Source organism: Triturus cristatus, chromosome 7, assembly GCF_964204655.1.
Source record: "Triturus cristatus chromosome 7, aTriCri1.1, whole genome shotgun sequence".
Taxonomy (NCBI): domain Eukaryota; kingdom Metazoa; phylum Chordata; class Amphibia; order Caudata; family Salamandridae; genus Triturus; species Triturus cristatus.
The window spans coordinates 787,853,403-787,870,425 of record NC_140590.1 but is presented as its reverse complement, the minus strand read 5'-3'; the positions used below and the strand labels follow the sequence as shown (position 1 = coordinate 787,870,425).

Below are 17,023 nucleotides of genomic sequence, written 5' to 3'. Positions count from 1 at the left end.
ATCTGGCGAGTCGATTCCGCTACTATGTCAATTGATAAAGTTTCTAGCTGCTGTTGAAAAATGTTTGGTACTGATTGTCTAAGGTATGCTATAATCAAATCAAAGTGTTCTAAGAGAAAGTTTGAATACATGGATGGTTGTTAACTGCTTATTTGCATATTCCAGCCTCCTGAAAGATTTAGTGTCCATGCTGCTATGTTAATTTATTAGAAATTTAAATAACGTAGATACAGCTTGTTTGCACAATGGAAGATACTGATGTACCTTTATAGCTTGGTTGCACAATGGAATCATTGTTTACCGTACATTTGCACTTTAATATGTAATGATCTAGTCTATGCCTTCATGGGTTTTATAGTTGATTTGCATAATGATTTATAAGGTAATTTGTATTTTAATGTAAAACTAAGAATGTAACTACAAATTGTTAAGAATACTTGTGTGGCTGTTTTAAATTGAAGCTCACAAATGTTTTTTTAGTTATGGTATGGCTCGTAACTACAGATTTGTCTTATTATACAGGTGCCTACTATCTATAGGAATGTGAGAATGTTTTTATATTCTGTCTTGTTTCTAAGGTGTTTTAAATTGCAATGATTTTTGTTAATCAAGAATTAAAGAATGTATTCTTCTGAATATGAACAAATGGAGGTGACAAACACTGCTTGGAATTTTGCCACGGCAAAATGGTAAAAAAGTTACTATATTTACAGGTGTCAATATATATTTGTTTTGTCTTTCCGGAGTCCAGAAAAGACTTCATCTTTTAAATTTAACGTTATCTATGGGGAAATATAGACATCGGATAAATAAAGATTAAAAGTGTTGCTTTGTAGACATCATCAATTCCATTATTAACTTGGAAAACTATTTTAGGGAGAGTCACAAAGACTTTTGCTAGTCCTCCATCTGGTAATAACCCACCCACAATTTATCAACATTAATATGTTTACTATGAAAATGATGCCCACTAAATTGAGACATTACCATACTTTCACATAGTCTTCCATCGGTATATTTTGGTTTTCCCGCCAACCTTTGCCTCTTCTTTCAGAAATGTGAAAAACATTTTCACGAATATCCAGACATTATTATGTTGCTGATTTGAACTGCCTCGACATTCTTCCATTTTGAAAAACACCAAACTCAGCGTCTTTCATCTGTAGTTAATAAACAAATACCAATGCTTAACAATGTTACTGGAGTGTCCATCAAAACCAGCCCTCTCCTCCCTGGAGGTGTGGGTCCATCTTTTGACTACTTTGAAAGGCAAGAGTTTATTAGAAGAAGGACTAGAAAACTCATTTTGTAGTAACTAATCTTGTTATCAAATTTTTGGCCACAATTCTATGCCTTAATTCTGCATTTGAGGGTACTCACAACGATAAGAGAAAGCTTAAACGTTTTGCACGCCAGCCCTGTCAGATGGGGCATGACTTTGCCTTTCCCCACACAATAAAATGAGTGAAAGAGGAGGGCAAGGAATGCCTTGGTGGGAAGACACCGAGGTAGAACTCAGAGCGCAGCATCACACGGACATTAAGGAATGCACAGGCAGGCATGAAGCAGAGCATCGCTGGAGTGGTTTCACACGATCATATCCTTGGTCACATCTCTTTCCTGCAACAGAAACAAAAACCTCATTTAAGAGTTGAAGTATTTTCTCAACAGACATAGTATTTCACCCAAATCTCTCCTTCTGCCTCTGGACCCCCCAACCCCTCCTGCTGGGCTGAAATGAGGAAGTGAATCAAGCGTACAAGAGGCGAAGGATTCTTATGACAACTTTGTTTGAGATAGTTGTGAACATTTGAAAAGTTTTTCCTCTGCAAACCTCAGAAAGCGTTTTTCAAAACTTAAAAAATTCTAATTTAGAGAAGAAATCCTGCAAATATTAATTTTGTAACAAACAAGTCCACTGGTCCATCAGTCTGGTTAGCCCTCCCTTGCTGCTGGGTGGAAGGCAGGATCTTGCTGGGAATATTGTGTGAGTACTTACAGCTTAAAATATAGCAGCACCAGGAGCACGGCGCATAGAAAGAGGCCCCCGATGATGATTTGTGTCCAAAACACCAAGAATCCATGGGCCTGGACCTGGACCTGTGGGCCTGGGCTGCTCGGGACAGTCACATCCCCATCCTGTGAGGAGCAAAAACAGAAAGAGGAAGATGTAAGGTTCAGACAAGCAGGGTCACATACATCTATGGGCATGGAGGCACTTAAGAAAATGATACTGAGATGAGGGCAAAAATCTATAAAGCGTGAAGAAGCAACGTCAGTCATATGGTGACCTTCCTGGAAGAATATAAAGAGATTATGGGTCCTGCATCTCTGCAGAGATTCCCCTCCTTTTTGGATCAGCCAGAGGCAGAACCACCATCCTGTCTTTCCTAATCTTACTGCTCTAGTATAAACTGCAGTGACTAGCTGGGCATTAATCAACACTGGAGACTGGCCACAAGAGGGACGAGATGCCAACGGGGCACAGGAATGACACTGGAAGAAAGTGCACATGGGATAGTGTGCTAAGGAAGGGATTGGAGCCTCGTTTAAAGTAGCCAATACACTGAGCTCCCTTCAGTAGTTAGGTTGCACCGTGCACGAATCAAGGAGTCACTCCACCCGGCCTACATTCCCAACCCCAATACAAAACTGTTAAAGCACAGCAAGAAAATAATTAAAATGGGTATATTTTCAAACATTAAATACAAATTAAATCAATTTAAATGTGCTTATTTTCACGTGTTCTCAAACCATGTTTAATTTAAGCAAAAGTCCAAGGTATTCTTATATTAAGAGCAATTCCAGAGCGACCTCGTACTGATGAGAGCACACCGACAACAGACATTCATCAGCGCACCAATGAAGGGGTAGTAAGCGCTATTTAAATGCTGCAATACAACACTACACAACTGTCCCCCAACCAAGGTTCAGAGACGTTGTACAGGCAACTGCTGCAAATGGTCTGGGACAGCCAGGGTCTTAAAGCATAAGCAACAAGAGCTGAGGGAAGAGAAAGAGTGGGGGAAAATAGACGAATCTGTGAGAAAGAACGGCCTTTCCTGGCCTTGCGTTTGAAGTCAATGAGCAGAAGAGAGACAGGATCCAAACCACACCTGAGGAAGGGCAACAGGAAGTGGAGAGGACAATCACAGTAGTGTGCAGCAGATGTGCACTTGCTGTGTTATATGCTCGTGCGGCCCCTTTCACTTCCGGCTGCCTGAACCGCCGAAACGTTACCCAGGCAGGGTAAGTTCATTTTTCAGCTGACTAAGCCCAGCAATAGGTCAGCGGCTCTCCGCCTCTCTCGGGCACGCGGCGTGAGATGGGTCTCTGTCCATCCAGAACGGTTCCTGATGCAACAGGGAAATCTACTGAGGCGGGACATCTGTTCAAGGCCTGGATCAGGGCCGAGAACACAGAACAGGAACCCGGGGATCACGCACGAGAGTGTGAGGAGAGCCGCAGACGGCGCACTCTGGGGCAAGGCACCATTGACTGCACCGGGGCCAAGCATCAACAAGTGTAATATTGAGTATAGCACACACACATCTGTCACATGGCCGATGGCGTAAATAATATGTATTATTATTAATCAATCCAGCGGTACTCGTTGTATCTATCCTGCAAGAGTGAAAGGCAGAGTCAGCCCTGATCAGACCCAAACCTGTTGCTACAGGTCTCCTCTTTATGGATTTAGGATTTTGCATCGAAGACAGCCAAAATGAGCAGCAGCAGTTTGCCCAGCTTTCTAGTGAGCAAAAACGGAACCTATACGAACTTCTGTGCTAGTGGTCTTCAAACGTGTTCATGCCGAGCCTCCCTTTCAATAAATAAATTAGTACGGCCTTAAAGGTCAGTCGTAGTTCGCGAGGGGGGCGTCGCGTGGGGGTGAGGGCCAGGGGGGAGTTTTAAAATAAATTAAAAAATCCTACCTGAGCAGGTCCGCGCCGCCTCAGGGCTGTTGGTGCCTACAGGAACGGAACAGCCGCATCACTGCTGGCAAGTGGATGGCAACCCCTCTCAGCCAATCCTGGCACCTACAGGAACGGAACAGCCGCATCACTGCTGGCAAGTGGATGGCAACCCCTCCAGCCAATTCTGGTGCTGCCAGCAGCGCCATGATTTACTTAGAGCATGGTTACTCTCCGCCCGCCTGCCCATTAGGAGACTGAGGTTTGAGCCTTTGCTCAACCCTCGCTCTCCCAATGGACATGCGCCAGCCTGTGCAGACACTAGTCCGCATGACTGGACACGGCAGAAAAATTTGCTGACTTTCCCCAGTCATGTGCACTTGTGATGCTGCCTGCTGTCCCTGGTCTGACAATCAGACAATCATGTCAGTCAACATGACGTTGGACCGCCCACCCCCTTCAGACTCTGAAGGGGGTGGGCGGTCCGACGTCATGCTGACTGACATGATTGTCAGTTCTCCCTCGGCGTCTCTGAACTTAAGTAAACTGAGAGTTTACTTAAGTTCAGAGACGCCGAGGGAGCTGCGGGCGCGGGCAGCTTGTGGGACAACGCCCCAGGGCCCTAATGGACGCACCGCCCATGCTGCTGACACAGCACTGACCATTCTCACGCTACAGCTCCTCTCCTCTGCCACAAGGCATGGTACCCTGCAAGAGCCCCGGACGCTGTGTACAAATCGATACAAGCTGTCGCCTCAAAACAGAAAATGTATCACTCAGCAAACCAGCCGTGAAGCTGTGAAGGAGGGCAGTGGGGGCAATGAGAAGGGGAGGAGTGATGTAGTTGAGGCTGGCTGATAAAAGGTGTGGTGAGCAGTCAAGGAGAAGGTTATAGATTTTGTATCTGTAGCAGACTACAAGAAATACAGACAGGCTGGACTGCCAAAAGCCAAGTCAATGTTCATGCTGTATACCTACTCAAAGCAGTACAGTTAGGTGTGGCTGGATGCACAAACAACTAAACCTTGCACGCAGCCACTCCCATTCTGAATTGAAGTGCTACAACTTTGAACTAATTGGAAGTTTTGGAAGCAGCTTTAATAATCACAAGGTTCAACAATAGGTACCCCATCAACTTTAATAGGGGTCATAAATCATCCTGAATGTTTGCCTGTCATAAAACAATAATTGTCAATTATAATTGGCCTCATAAATCAAAGTCACAACCTTAGCAGTGGCGGATACTCTGATATGGTGGAGGAGCATCACTCCACTGCTTTCAAGCAGTGCGAGAAGAGGAAATATAAAATGATAATTATTTTCCTGGGGCCGCCCAAATCAGTCATAAGCACTTTCCCCGTCCTCCATGCAAGCTGCATTACAGCCTGCGTGGAGAACATGCCCAGGGCCCCATTCCCTGGTTGAGCGTCAAACCAGGACGCTGAAAACCAATCATAACACTCCATTGCAGCGTTGTGATTGGTCAGGGGAGCCTAGGTGCCTACCAATCACAACTCTGCATTGCAGCGTTGTAATTGGTCAGTAAGGCCTGGCTGTGCTTCCTGCTCCTCGAGTAGAGGGACACGATACCCAGTGGGAAGGTAAGTTAATTATTATTAAAAGAATGTATCACACGCATCTTCGCGCAACCCCCCCTGCTGCCACTCTGCCTACCCCGTGCCCGCACCCTGTGAGCCATGCCGGCCGCCACTAGCCCATAGGCTACATTGTCATCATACAGCACCCTAAATAAACAGGCAGGAATAATGCTGGCTTATCATGAAGCCATAATTCACGCCATAAATCATCTTGTTGGTTATTTATGTCAACTGGAGACTTTGGACTGGAGTTTTACTTTCTGTGGGGCATAAGGAGTAACTCCACAATCTCTTTTAGGCTTAACTCGCTACCTTTGCCTACTCGGTGTGGTCTGCCGACTGGTGGGCCTTGCCTGCGAATGTCGTGCTCTGTGTCCTCCCCCCATCTTTGACCACCTTACTCTGCTTTGAGGCATCCCAAGGTAAGTAGCCTGGTTTGCCACCACACTGAGGCCGGATGTGGCTTTCAAACCTCCTTAAGCTCCATTAATTTATCTCCTTTATCGCCACGATGCTCTTGGGCTTCCGTCCCCGGGCAGCTCCCCAATCTGGTTGTTCATTAGTTAGCAGCACCCAGCCAGCGCCATTGCTTCCCAAAGGTTGACCTAGAATACCTCCCTTCCTGCCTGCGAAACATGAACCCCATCGTCGCCGAAGTATTCCGGGTGCCTTGACCAGGCCGTGCCTAATGGCCTGTGTAGGAAAGTAGGATCTGCTTCTATGGCTACCCCCACTTTTTGCAGGTGCTAAGCTGTTACTGAATAATCTAACTTGGATCCTGTTAATCAGGACCCCAGTCTACCTACTTTCTCCCTATACTGTTGTGTTGAGTACTTAGGTACAACCCAGATTGGATACTCGGGTACCCTTATAAGTCCCTAGTATATGGTACTAAGGTACCCAGGGCATAGGTACCCCAGAGGTCTCCCATGAGCTGAAGCATGCATTATGCCACCTATGGGAGACCATGCAAAAGGGAACTACCACCTGTGTATGTTGGTACTAGCACCACTTACTAAAGATATAGGTTTCCTATATCTAAGGTCTCTGCACTTTAAAACTGTAAGGTACCCCTATAGCAGGCCTTTGTAATCCTGAAGGCAGGGTGCTTGGTTCTAAGTGAGAGGGTGCCCCTGCATGAGCAAGACACCCCTAAAGCCTATGGAGCCCATTCTCCGTTGTTGTCAGTGACACAGCCATATACTATATAGAAGGGCACCGCGTAATTACACGATGACCATCTCGAAAACGGCTGCAACGAATCCTATCATGCTTGGTATCAAACATGTTGGAATCATACCCCCACACTGTAAAGGGCATGGGAGGTATGATTGCAAGCACTGGAAGAGCCCTCCGTTAGGCTCTCAGTGTTCCCGGTACCAGCCTTCTTGACCCGGACAGCACAAAATGGTTGCTGCCGCCCAGAGACATGATTCTGCCCTCCTGCTGCTGAGCCAAGCTTGAGCAGAGGAAAATAGAACAATAGGCATCCTTTCACAGGTAGGTGTGACCACCTCCCAGGCAGGATTTAGTGTATTGGGGTAGGGTGGGTGTTCTTGCCAGCGCCACTCAGTCTGCATGAGGGGCACATTTGGTGTCCCCATGCATAGTCCAGCTCAAATCAGTTCTGGGAGCCATTGGCTCCCGCTCTGGGGCAAAACTGGAAAAAGGACATGGGAGTAATCTCCCCCCTGTCCAGACCCTTCCCTGGGAGGGTCCCCTGAATCTTCCCAACCCTTTCCCTAGGGTACTAAAGGGCTTACCTGGGTGTAGGTTCCTAGACACCACTGCTCTTCTACCGTCTGGGCACTCTGGACTTCATCTCCCTTCGTCTCCCTTCCAGTCTGCTGCATTGTCTAAGCCTGTGCATCATACAAGAACCTTCCAAGGCCTATGAAGCATCAAAGACACTTGAAGAAATCTCCCTTGGAGTGAAGGAGTCACTCCCCTGCATCCGCAGGCACCACAGCTAAGTCAACCGGTCTGCTGATCCTGAGCTCCTCCAGACTCCAAAGGCTCTACAACACAGGTGGTGGTTTTCCACAGCTCCTGAGGCCTGCCCTGCCCTCTCACCAAGTTTGAGGCCAGTATTCCTAGTGGGGGTTGCAATAACCGGACCCCTGTGCACCCTGTCAACTTGCAGTTGCACAGGCTTGTTGACCTCTTTCCAAGAAGATCTTCGGACTCCAAGTAGCATCAATCTTTAGTATTTCCTGTGACCAGAATCTTCAGCCACACTGCATTGTGTGCATCGTGGCCTGCTTCTTGTGGTGAGCTGCTTGAGGTCCTCTCGCGACTCCAGTGCCTCCGGCCTGTGGGTCCACTTGAGGATCACACTTGTTTATTTTGGGCTCCCCTGATTACTCCATCCTGCTCTGACTCTCCTGCTTGTAGTGAGTCCCCTGGACCTTGCTGGTCATGACGTTGCACCTTCTTCAGCTCCTGCAAGGTCATTGTCATCCATCCTGCAACACCCGACATCGGAGGGCATTCGTCTTCCAAGATTCCTGGTCACTCCTGAGTGACATAGACTCTGTCCCCTCTGCTTGCAGGTACCTCTCATCAAGAATACATCTTCGGATTCCACCGGACACTTTCTCCTCTTTCAACAGTGGCACTTTCCTCAAGTCCTCCATCGGGTTTGACAGTGGTTTCCGACACCACTTCACACGTATGTACCCGGCTTCCCTGGTGTAGCTAACATGGGTACTACGGTATCCATGGGTGGGGTGGCTTTCCAACCTTCTGTCTTCTGCGGGGTTTCTTCAGGGTCCACTGGGAAGGGTCCTTAATCTTTAAAAATCCAACTGCGACTTACACGTAGAGTTGTACGGAGCACGCGGTCCTGTTCCCATACTGCACAAACTCTCTGTGGAGTCCTTATCTACTCACCTTGGGTGGTTCCTTGGGTCACCAGCACCTCTACGTCCTCTCGACATTGTCTTGACCGAAGTCGTGGTTCTTATACCACTTTCTTAGTATATGGATTGGTCCCTCCCTGGGGCCACTGAGTATTTCGTGCTATTTACTGTGTTTCTTTGCTAAAGTATTGTGTGCATTGTGCATATCTCTGGGTAGGAGATATTTCTATGTGTTAGAGAGTGTTATATAATAAATACATATATTTTAACTACTTTGTGTGGTTCTTTTTCACTTAATCTATACTATAAGATTGCATTCTGGTGAAACAAGCTGCTTTACACTCCTTCTGGACTAAGCCTGATGGCTGCTCTCAACAGCTACCACTTAGAGAGCTTTCTAAGGTTGTCTAAGACCACTTAAATCACCATAAGGGTTACCTAGACTGGTGCATTAGTGGACATCATATACCAGGCCAGCTTCTCACAGCTTGCCATCTGTTTGCCCTGCAGTCTTTGGTCACCAGCACATTGAGTTTCTTTCTGGATTTTTCCAGTGCTCCAGTAGACCAAGCCCCCCCTTCATCTTTGCCTGGGCTCGTCCATACACTTGGGGAAAATCGGAAAGGATTACGAACCTGCCCAGCGTGTTGAAACCTTCAGTCTCCCCTCCCGCCGTCGCAACTTGACACCCAGCGACCGCAGTGAGGAGGGAGACTACATCCCCCAGCCTGCCCTGCCTGATGTGACGCTGTTCCCGCGCCCAGAGACGAATAAAAAGACCGCAAGGGCCGGTGGAGCGGGTGCTCGTCCATACACTTGGGGAAAATCGGAAAGGATTACGAACCTGCCCAGCGTGTTGAAACCTTCAGTCTCCCCTCCCGCCGTCGCAACTTGACACCCAGCGACCGCAGTGAGGAGGGAGACTACATCCCCCAGCCTGCCCTGCCTGATGTGACGCAGTTCCCGCGCCCAGAGACGAATAAAAAGACCGCAAGGGCCGGTGGAGCGGGTGCTCGTCCATACACTTGGGGAAAATCGAAAAGGACTACGAACCTGCCCAGCGTGTTGAAACCTTCAGTCTCCCCTCCCGCCGTCGCAACTTGACACCCAGCGACCGCAGTGAGGAGGGAGACTACATCCCCCAGCCTGCCCTGCCTGATGTGACGCTGTTCCCGCGCCCAGAGACGAATAAAAAGACCGCAAGGGCCGGTGGAGCGGGTGCTCCTCCATACACTTGGGGAAAATCGGAAAGGATTACGAACCTGCCCAGCGTGTTGAAACCTTCAGTCTCCCCTCCCGCCGTCGCAACTTGACACCCAGCGACCGCAGTGAGGAGGGAGACTACATCCCCCAGCCTGCCCTGCCTGATGTGACGCTGTTCCCGCGCCCAGAGACGAATAAAAAGACCGCAAGGGCCCGCGTCGCGGGACCGCGCGGGACGTGCCGGGCGAAGCCCGGGCAAAGGGCGGGCCGTCTGAGGCTGTCGGAGGTCGAAGTAGGTCGGGCCGGGCCACCCCTCTTGATGTGGACAGAGTACGCATAGCTGAAAACGACAGTATTGTGCCACCTTTTCGTACTTGGTCCATACGCATTGGTGATTATATTTGATCTTGTTGTAACATATGTGCTAATCAGGGTAAAGGAGGGCCGCTCACAATTCCCCCAGCTATGGTTAGACGCGGAGCAAAGGCATCAGCCGATCTAGCTTGTAATACCATTGACACTTACCTGGTAAAAGCAGTTAGTGCTCTTACCCAGGAAATAGATCGCACAGAAAAAAGATTGTCTATGGGCTCAAGTGCACTACCACCAATTATTCAAGGTAATCAAAGCAATCTAAGTAGTAACATCGAAGTACCCATAGCCCCGACTATCATCGAAGGTGATGATGTTAATGCTAGCATTCCCTCTAATATTTCTAACTCCCCTAGACTGTTCGCTACAGAAGTCAGTCCTGTTTCACTAATATCTCCACTGGGAAACAAAAAAGGGGCACGGAAAAAAACTACGGGGCCGAGTGTCGCGTCTAAGAAAAGGGGGAAAAAACTTCCAACTATTGAGAATAAGGTCACTACACGTACAAGGGCTAACCAAAGTCCCATGGAAATATTTAACCCAGAAGCAATTTTTGACAAACTAGCTGAGTTTATCAGGCCATTATATGAAAAAGTGGACAATTTGGCCAGGGAGGTCAATAAATTAAGAGGAGCTATTGATAAAGTTGGGAAGCGTGATATACAAAAAATAGGAGTAGAAGCACCTACTATATCAGAGGGCACTGATGAAAGGAATATAGGTGTCCCCAATATGACCAAAGGCAAGACCCCCATAAGTCAGCCGAGGGGGGGCCCACCTACTAGCCCCCATTTATCTGTGGAAGGGAATCCAATAGAAAGAGTTAACCAGAGAGGACAACCTAATGGAAAAATTGCACCTACTGATCAAGCACGTATGGAGAAGGAAGTCTATATGACTTCAATAAATGCTAGAAAGCTGCCACCCTGTTACGATGCTGTCCACCCAGGACCGGAACTCCTCAGGATTCGAGTGATGCTATAGGGGGTCCACCTCTCTACGTCCCCAACTTCCTGCACGAAAGGCACGGAAGACTGGAGCAATCAAGCGAGGGAAGGGAAGGATGGGAACAGCGGGGAGTAGAACCTGTAAAGAAAGTTAATACAAAATACAACAATATACCATACACTTCAGAAAGGCTACACTCATGAATTCTCACTACGATCAACATGGCACTGATGCTGGCGTTTCCAATCCTTTCATACACGAGCCCATTCTCAACTCCGGAATGTTTTTAAGTACACACACTCGCCTTTTGTGTTATTCTAGAAAGAATCTCTATATGACCATTTTCATCACAGATACCTGTCTGAGATCTATCTCTCTCAGACTGTTGGAGGAACCCAGACGGGATGCCTACTTCACAGACCTAAATAACATAGATCCACAAGGAGATATGCCTTGTAGTATATCGTGAGCAATGTCTGAAAAGCAACAGTTGTTTTGTGGATATTTAGGAGTAATGTTGGTCTTTACGGTTTCCTCACCGTATGTAACCAATCCACAATGGGGGCCCCCAGGCGGGCACCGCTTGAGCAACAATGTTTTATCAGAAACACTAAGATATAGTCACGTGTGAATCACCTCGATTAGCCCCAAAGAGATAATTGACATGCCCTCCATGTTCCCCTCTCTCCGAACAAAGAAGAAACAAAAGCAAAGTACTACGATACGTAGCTACAGTCTACGCCCTATCGGGAAGGAACGCGGTCCTGCGCTCTCCAGGGCAATCATGAACAAAGGTTAGTCACAATAGCAACGGCTGTGGATACTTGCGGGGTTACGTGGGAGATCGGGTTTTCCTCCACGGCGACTCGTATTCGTATTCCCTGAGCCGGCAGCTCCGCCGCTCACACCGGATCCGGGAATCCCAAAGATCAACTCTGCCACCTCGTCAGCGCAGGCTCGCGTCCTATGGTACGGAAACCCCTCGGTTCCACACCGTCGCTCGAAACCCAAACACGGCGTCCTCCTCTCCAATCTAAATGCCGTATAACTCGTGGTTCTTCTCTAAACCTCCAGGAACAGAATCTGGAACGCAGATTCGACAATTTCAGAATTACGCACAACGTCTGTTGTGCGTCAGCGTGTATTTATACACTCGGCTCCTCCCCTCTCTCGCCGTTGTTTCTGGGAGATGTAGGCGAGGCAGGCGCTTGACGCCCGATTCATGACAGTACGTCCCCGTCCAGGCGCCTCCTAGAACCAGGCTTGTCAGGAAACTTGCGATAAAAAGCCTTTACTCTAGCCGGCGCGTGCACCTGGGTGCTGGGAACCCACGAGTCCTCCTCGGCCGTGTACCCTTTCCAGGAGATCAAGAACCATAGATTCCCTCCCCTATACTTGGAATCCACCACACTCCTCACCTCGTATTCCCGGTCGCCCTCCGTGATCACGGCTGGAGGGGGTTTCCTCAACCCTCCTATTGCCGGCTTCAAGAGGCTGCAATGGAACACCGGGTGGATTCTCAGGGAGCTCGGAAGCCGCAATTTGTAGGCCACGGGATTGATCTGTTTGATCACTCGGTAGGGCCCAATGTATCGCGGGTGGAACACGCTTCGTAGCTTAAAGCGGAAGTTCTTAGTGGACAACCACACCCGGTCTCCTTTCTTATACTGTGGGCCTTCCACCCTCCGTTTATCAGCCCAGCCTTTATACTTGATCTTGGCCTTTTTCAACAGTTTCCTCACTCGCGAATGTCCAATACGCAGTTCTCTCACGTGGGCCTGAACGGAAGGCTGATTGTTTACTCTTCCTGGCAGGCTCAACGGCAAAATCCTAGCGTCGTACCCAAAATTAGCTGCAAAGGGAGAGACCCCGATAGAGCTATGGGAAGCATTGTTGTACGCCAACTCCGCCATCCACAACAAAGAGACCCATGACTCCTGTGCTTGTTCAGCGTAGCATCTCAGGTACTTCTTTAAAGTCTGGTTTAACCTTTCGGTTTGTCCATCTGTCTGTGGATGGAAACTGGAAGACACCGCTGACTCAATGTGCAGAGCTCTACACCACCCTTTCCAGAAACGTGCAATGAATTGCGGGCCCCTATCCGATACGATAACCTGTGGAATACCGTGTAATCTTACCACGTTTTGTAACAACAAGAGGGCGGTTTGACCAGCCGTAGGCAGTGTTTTGCAAGGGATGAAGTGGCCCATCTTGGTGAGGCTATCTATGACAACCAGGATGGCTGAATACCCTTGATCCACAGGGAGTCCCGTGATGAAGTCGAGGCTGATGTTTTGCCACGGTGCCTGGGGTGTTGGCAAGGGTACCAATTTGCCCTTTCGGGCGGACGTGTCAGTCTTTCCCCGGGCGCAGTCCTCACATTTCGCAACCCACTTCTGTACATCCGGAACCAGGGTTTTCCAATAAAAATACCTTTGCAGTAACAGAGTGGTTTTTTGTATACCCGGATGGCCTGCTAAAGTAGCTGCGTGACACCAGTCGAATGCCCTTCTCCTGAGGGCTGGGGTAGGAACAAATAGCCTATGATCTTGGACTGGTAATCCTCTCTGGATCTTGCGTTCCGGGTCTTTTGCCGCCCAACCGCTCCATGCTTCCGGACTCTTGTGGTCCCGGATGCAGTCCAAATATTCTTCCGCGCGTATGGCACAGAGCACCTTGGACGGAGGTATAATAGCCTCTTCTGTTATCTCTACCTTTCCATCGGTGGTCAGCACTCTAGACAAAGAGTCAGCTTTCCGGTTGTCTGCCCCGGGACGGAAGGTGATGAGGAAATTATACTCTTCAAAGAAAAGCATCCACCTCATCTGTCTGGGGGACAGGCGTCTAGCTGTTCGCAGAAACTGCAAATTCCGATGATCGGAGTACACCGTGATAGGAAATCTGGCCCCCCATAGATACGGACGCCATTCCTGGAAAGCCTTTTTTATGGAAAGGAGCTCCTTTTCTGCGATATTATAATTTCTCTCCGCCGGTAGTAACTTCCTGGAGAGGTATGCCACGGGATGGAGCTGTCCTGTGTCTTTGTCCCTTTGTGAAAGGATGGCCCCTATCGCTTCGTTAGAAGCATCAGCTTCGACAATGAAAGGAGCATCTAGTTTCGGGTGTCTCAACAACGGTGCGGATGTAAAAGCTTTCTTCAGAAACTCGAACGCCTGATTAGCTTCCGCCGTCCAATTGAATGTCATGCCTTTCCTGAGCAGACGGGTGATCGGTATGGCCCTTTGTGAGAAGCCTTGTATGAATCTCCGATAGTAATTGGAAAACCCTAGGAAGCACTGTACTTCCTTCACATTACGGGGAACCGGCCAATCCTGTACCGCCTGTACCTTTCTCTCAGACATACTCATTCCTTCCGGACGGAGTATCACTCCCAAAAATTCCACTTCATTCACACCGAACTCGCACTTGCTTAACTTGCAGTATAAACAATGCTTTCGCAACGCCCTCAATACCTGCAATACGTGTTCTTGGTGACTGCTTTCTGACTCAGAATAAATCAGAATGTCGTCTATATAGACGACTACTGTTCTGTCCACATAGTCCTTTAAGACGTCGTTCAGAAAGTACTGGAATGCCGCCGGGGCGTTGCACAACCCGAACGGCATTACCAGATACTCAAAGAGGCCGTAGCGCGTTTTAAATGCCGTCTTCCACTCATCCCCTTTGCGTATACGTACCAGATGGTACGCCCCTCTTAGGTCCAACCTAGTATAAATCGTCGCCTCTCGTACTTGGTCCAGTAGGACGGGAATAAGTGGCAACGGATACCTGTTACGGACTGTATTCTTGTTTAGCATCCTATAGTCACAGCAGGCTCTTAGATCCCCGTTGGCCTTCGCAATAAAAAACAAAGGAGAGGCCGCCGGCGAACGGGAGGGGCGAATGAATCCTATGTCTAAGAAATGATCTAAGTACTCTCTTAGGTGCTGAGTCTCAGGTTCGGAGAGCGCGTAGACCCTACACGTAGGTATCGTAGCACCTTCCACCAGATCGATCTGACAGTCATACGTTCGGTGCGGGGGAAGCGACTCGGCCTTGGTTTTGCTAAATACATCCGCAAATAGCAAATACTCCTTTGGTAGACGCACGTCCTTTTCTGCAGCAGTGGCGGCTACAAAAGTGTTGGCCAAAACAGTCGCTCCCGAACTCCCTCCTAACCTCAAATGCTCCTGGCAGTCCTCCTCAAGAAACTGGACTGTTCTTCTTCTCCAATCTATGGTGGGATTGTGAAGGCTGAACCATGGCATCCCTAAAATTACCTCATACTGCGGAGCCTCGATAATATTTAGTACCAAAGATTCCATGTGTCGCATCTCCCCGGCTTTACACGTTAACCGTAACGTCTCGGTTTGTTCTAGAAGGAGACCTGAGGTGAGGGGTTTCCCATCCACCGCCAACACTTCTTCAGGTATCTCCCTGGCTACTTTCCCTATTGATAACCGTTCAACCACGCCTCGATGGATAAAGTTACCAGTGGCCCCTGAATCCAACATCGCGGTGATTTGATAAGTGTGGCAACCTATCTCTAACAACATACTCAACTCTATATGTTTCTCCGTTTCGCTCAATTTCTGTGTGGCCAGCGACGGAATCTTCCATTTAGGATTCTCAGCCTCATCTGAGGCTTCCACACCCCTTAAGGGACCGTCCGCCCCTGCCACTGAGGCTATGGCCTTTCAATTTCTGTAATTCCCCCCAGGTCTTTTTGGCCGAGCCGGACATTCACGAACATAGTGCCCCTTCTTTCCGCAGTACATACACAAACCTTGTGTTCTTCTGCTTTCTCTTTCCGTCTTTGTCAGTGAAGCTCGCACTGCCCCTACCTCCATTGGTTCGGGGCTGACCTCAGTACCAGAGGCCTCCCTTCTGCCTCTCTCTCCCCGAAACCTGTCGCCTCCCCGGTCCGTGATCCTCCCGTCCAGCCGTAACGCTAGACTAATCAGGGCTTCGCAAGTGCGAGGCTGAGGATCTATTCGGGCTACGACATCTTTCAAGTCATTGCTTAATCCCTGATAGAAAAGAGACATCCTCTTCTCTTCTGGCCATGCAGCTTCCGCTACCAAGCGGTTGAAAGTGGTCAAATAAGTGACCAATTCGGTTTTGCCTTGCTTTAACTCCAGGAGCTCTCTATCCGCACTGAAAGTGGTTGTTCTTCTATCAAAAACCCCTTCTAATGCCGTCCTGAAGTCATCCCAATCAGATAGAACCGGGTCATTATGGCGTACTAAGGGCACCGCCCAATTGGCTGCATCACCAGCCAAGTAGGAGATTGCAAATGCCACCCTAGAATGGTTAGTTGGAAACGACGAAGGCCTACAGGAAAAGTGCATTAATATCTGCGTCAAAAACACCTGTATTTTATGGGGGTCACCAGTATACCTATCGGGGTTGGCTAACGGAATGGGAGGGGGTACCGTGACATGAATGGGATGCATACCCGTTCCCACCTCGAAAGGGTTCTTTGACATTCTATCCACCTTGTCTCTCAACTCAGCTGTTTCGGCCCTAGAGGCCGCTAACTCCCTCTGAACCGCGGTAAGGGCTATCAAAACCTCTTCCATACTGCGTCCCTATACAACCCCCCGAACGGGGGAGGAGTCTCAATACTTGGGTGCGTAATTCTGTTACGATGCTGTCCACCCAGGACCGGAACTCCTCAGGATTCGAGTGATGCTATAGGGGGTCCACCTCTCGACGTCCCCAACTTCCTGCACGAAAGGCACGGAAGACTGGAGCAATCAAGCGAGGGAAGGGAAGGATGGGAACAGCGGGGAGTAGAACCTGTAAAGAAAGTTAATACAAAATACAACAATATACCATACACTTCAGAAAGGCTACACTCATGAATTCTCACTACGATCAACATGGCACTGATGCTGGCGCTTCCAATCCTTTCATACACGAGCCCATTCTCAACTCCGGAATGTTTTTAAGTACACACACTCGCCTTTTGTGTTATTCTAGAAAGAATCTCTATATGACCATTTTCATCACAGATACCTGTCTGAGATCTATCTCTCTCAGACTGTTGGAGGAACCCAGACGGGATGCCTACTTCACAGACCTAAATAACATAGATCCACAAGGAGATATGCCTTGTAGTATA

General features: G+C 48.6%; 1 protein-coding gene across 2 annotated transcripts in view; it reads right to left on the bottom strand.

The window, feature by feature from the left end:
- Positions 1 to 999: 999 nt before the first annotated feature.
- The window catches only part of LOC146810573 (hepatitis A virus cellular receptor 1 homolog), a 120,534-nt gene continuing 104,510 nt past the window's right edge, over positions 1,000 to 17,023 (bottom strand). For both annotated transcript variants that reach the window (XM_085617614.1, XM_085617615.1), the window contains exons 5-6: positions 2,000 to 2,139; positions 1,000 to 1,620 (exon numbers count right to left, since the gene is read on the bottom strand). In XM_085617614.1, coding sequence (XP_085473740.1) covers positions 1,608 to 1,620; positions 2,000 to 2,139 — 153 coding nt within the window. In that variant the 3' untranslated portion in view covers positions 1,000 to 1,607. The remainder of the gene's footprint in view (positions 1,621 to 1,999; positions 2,140 to 17,023) is intronic.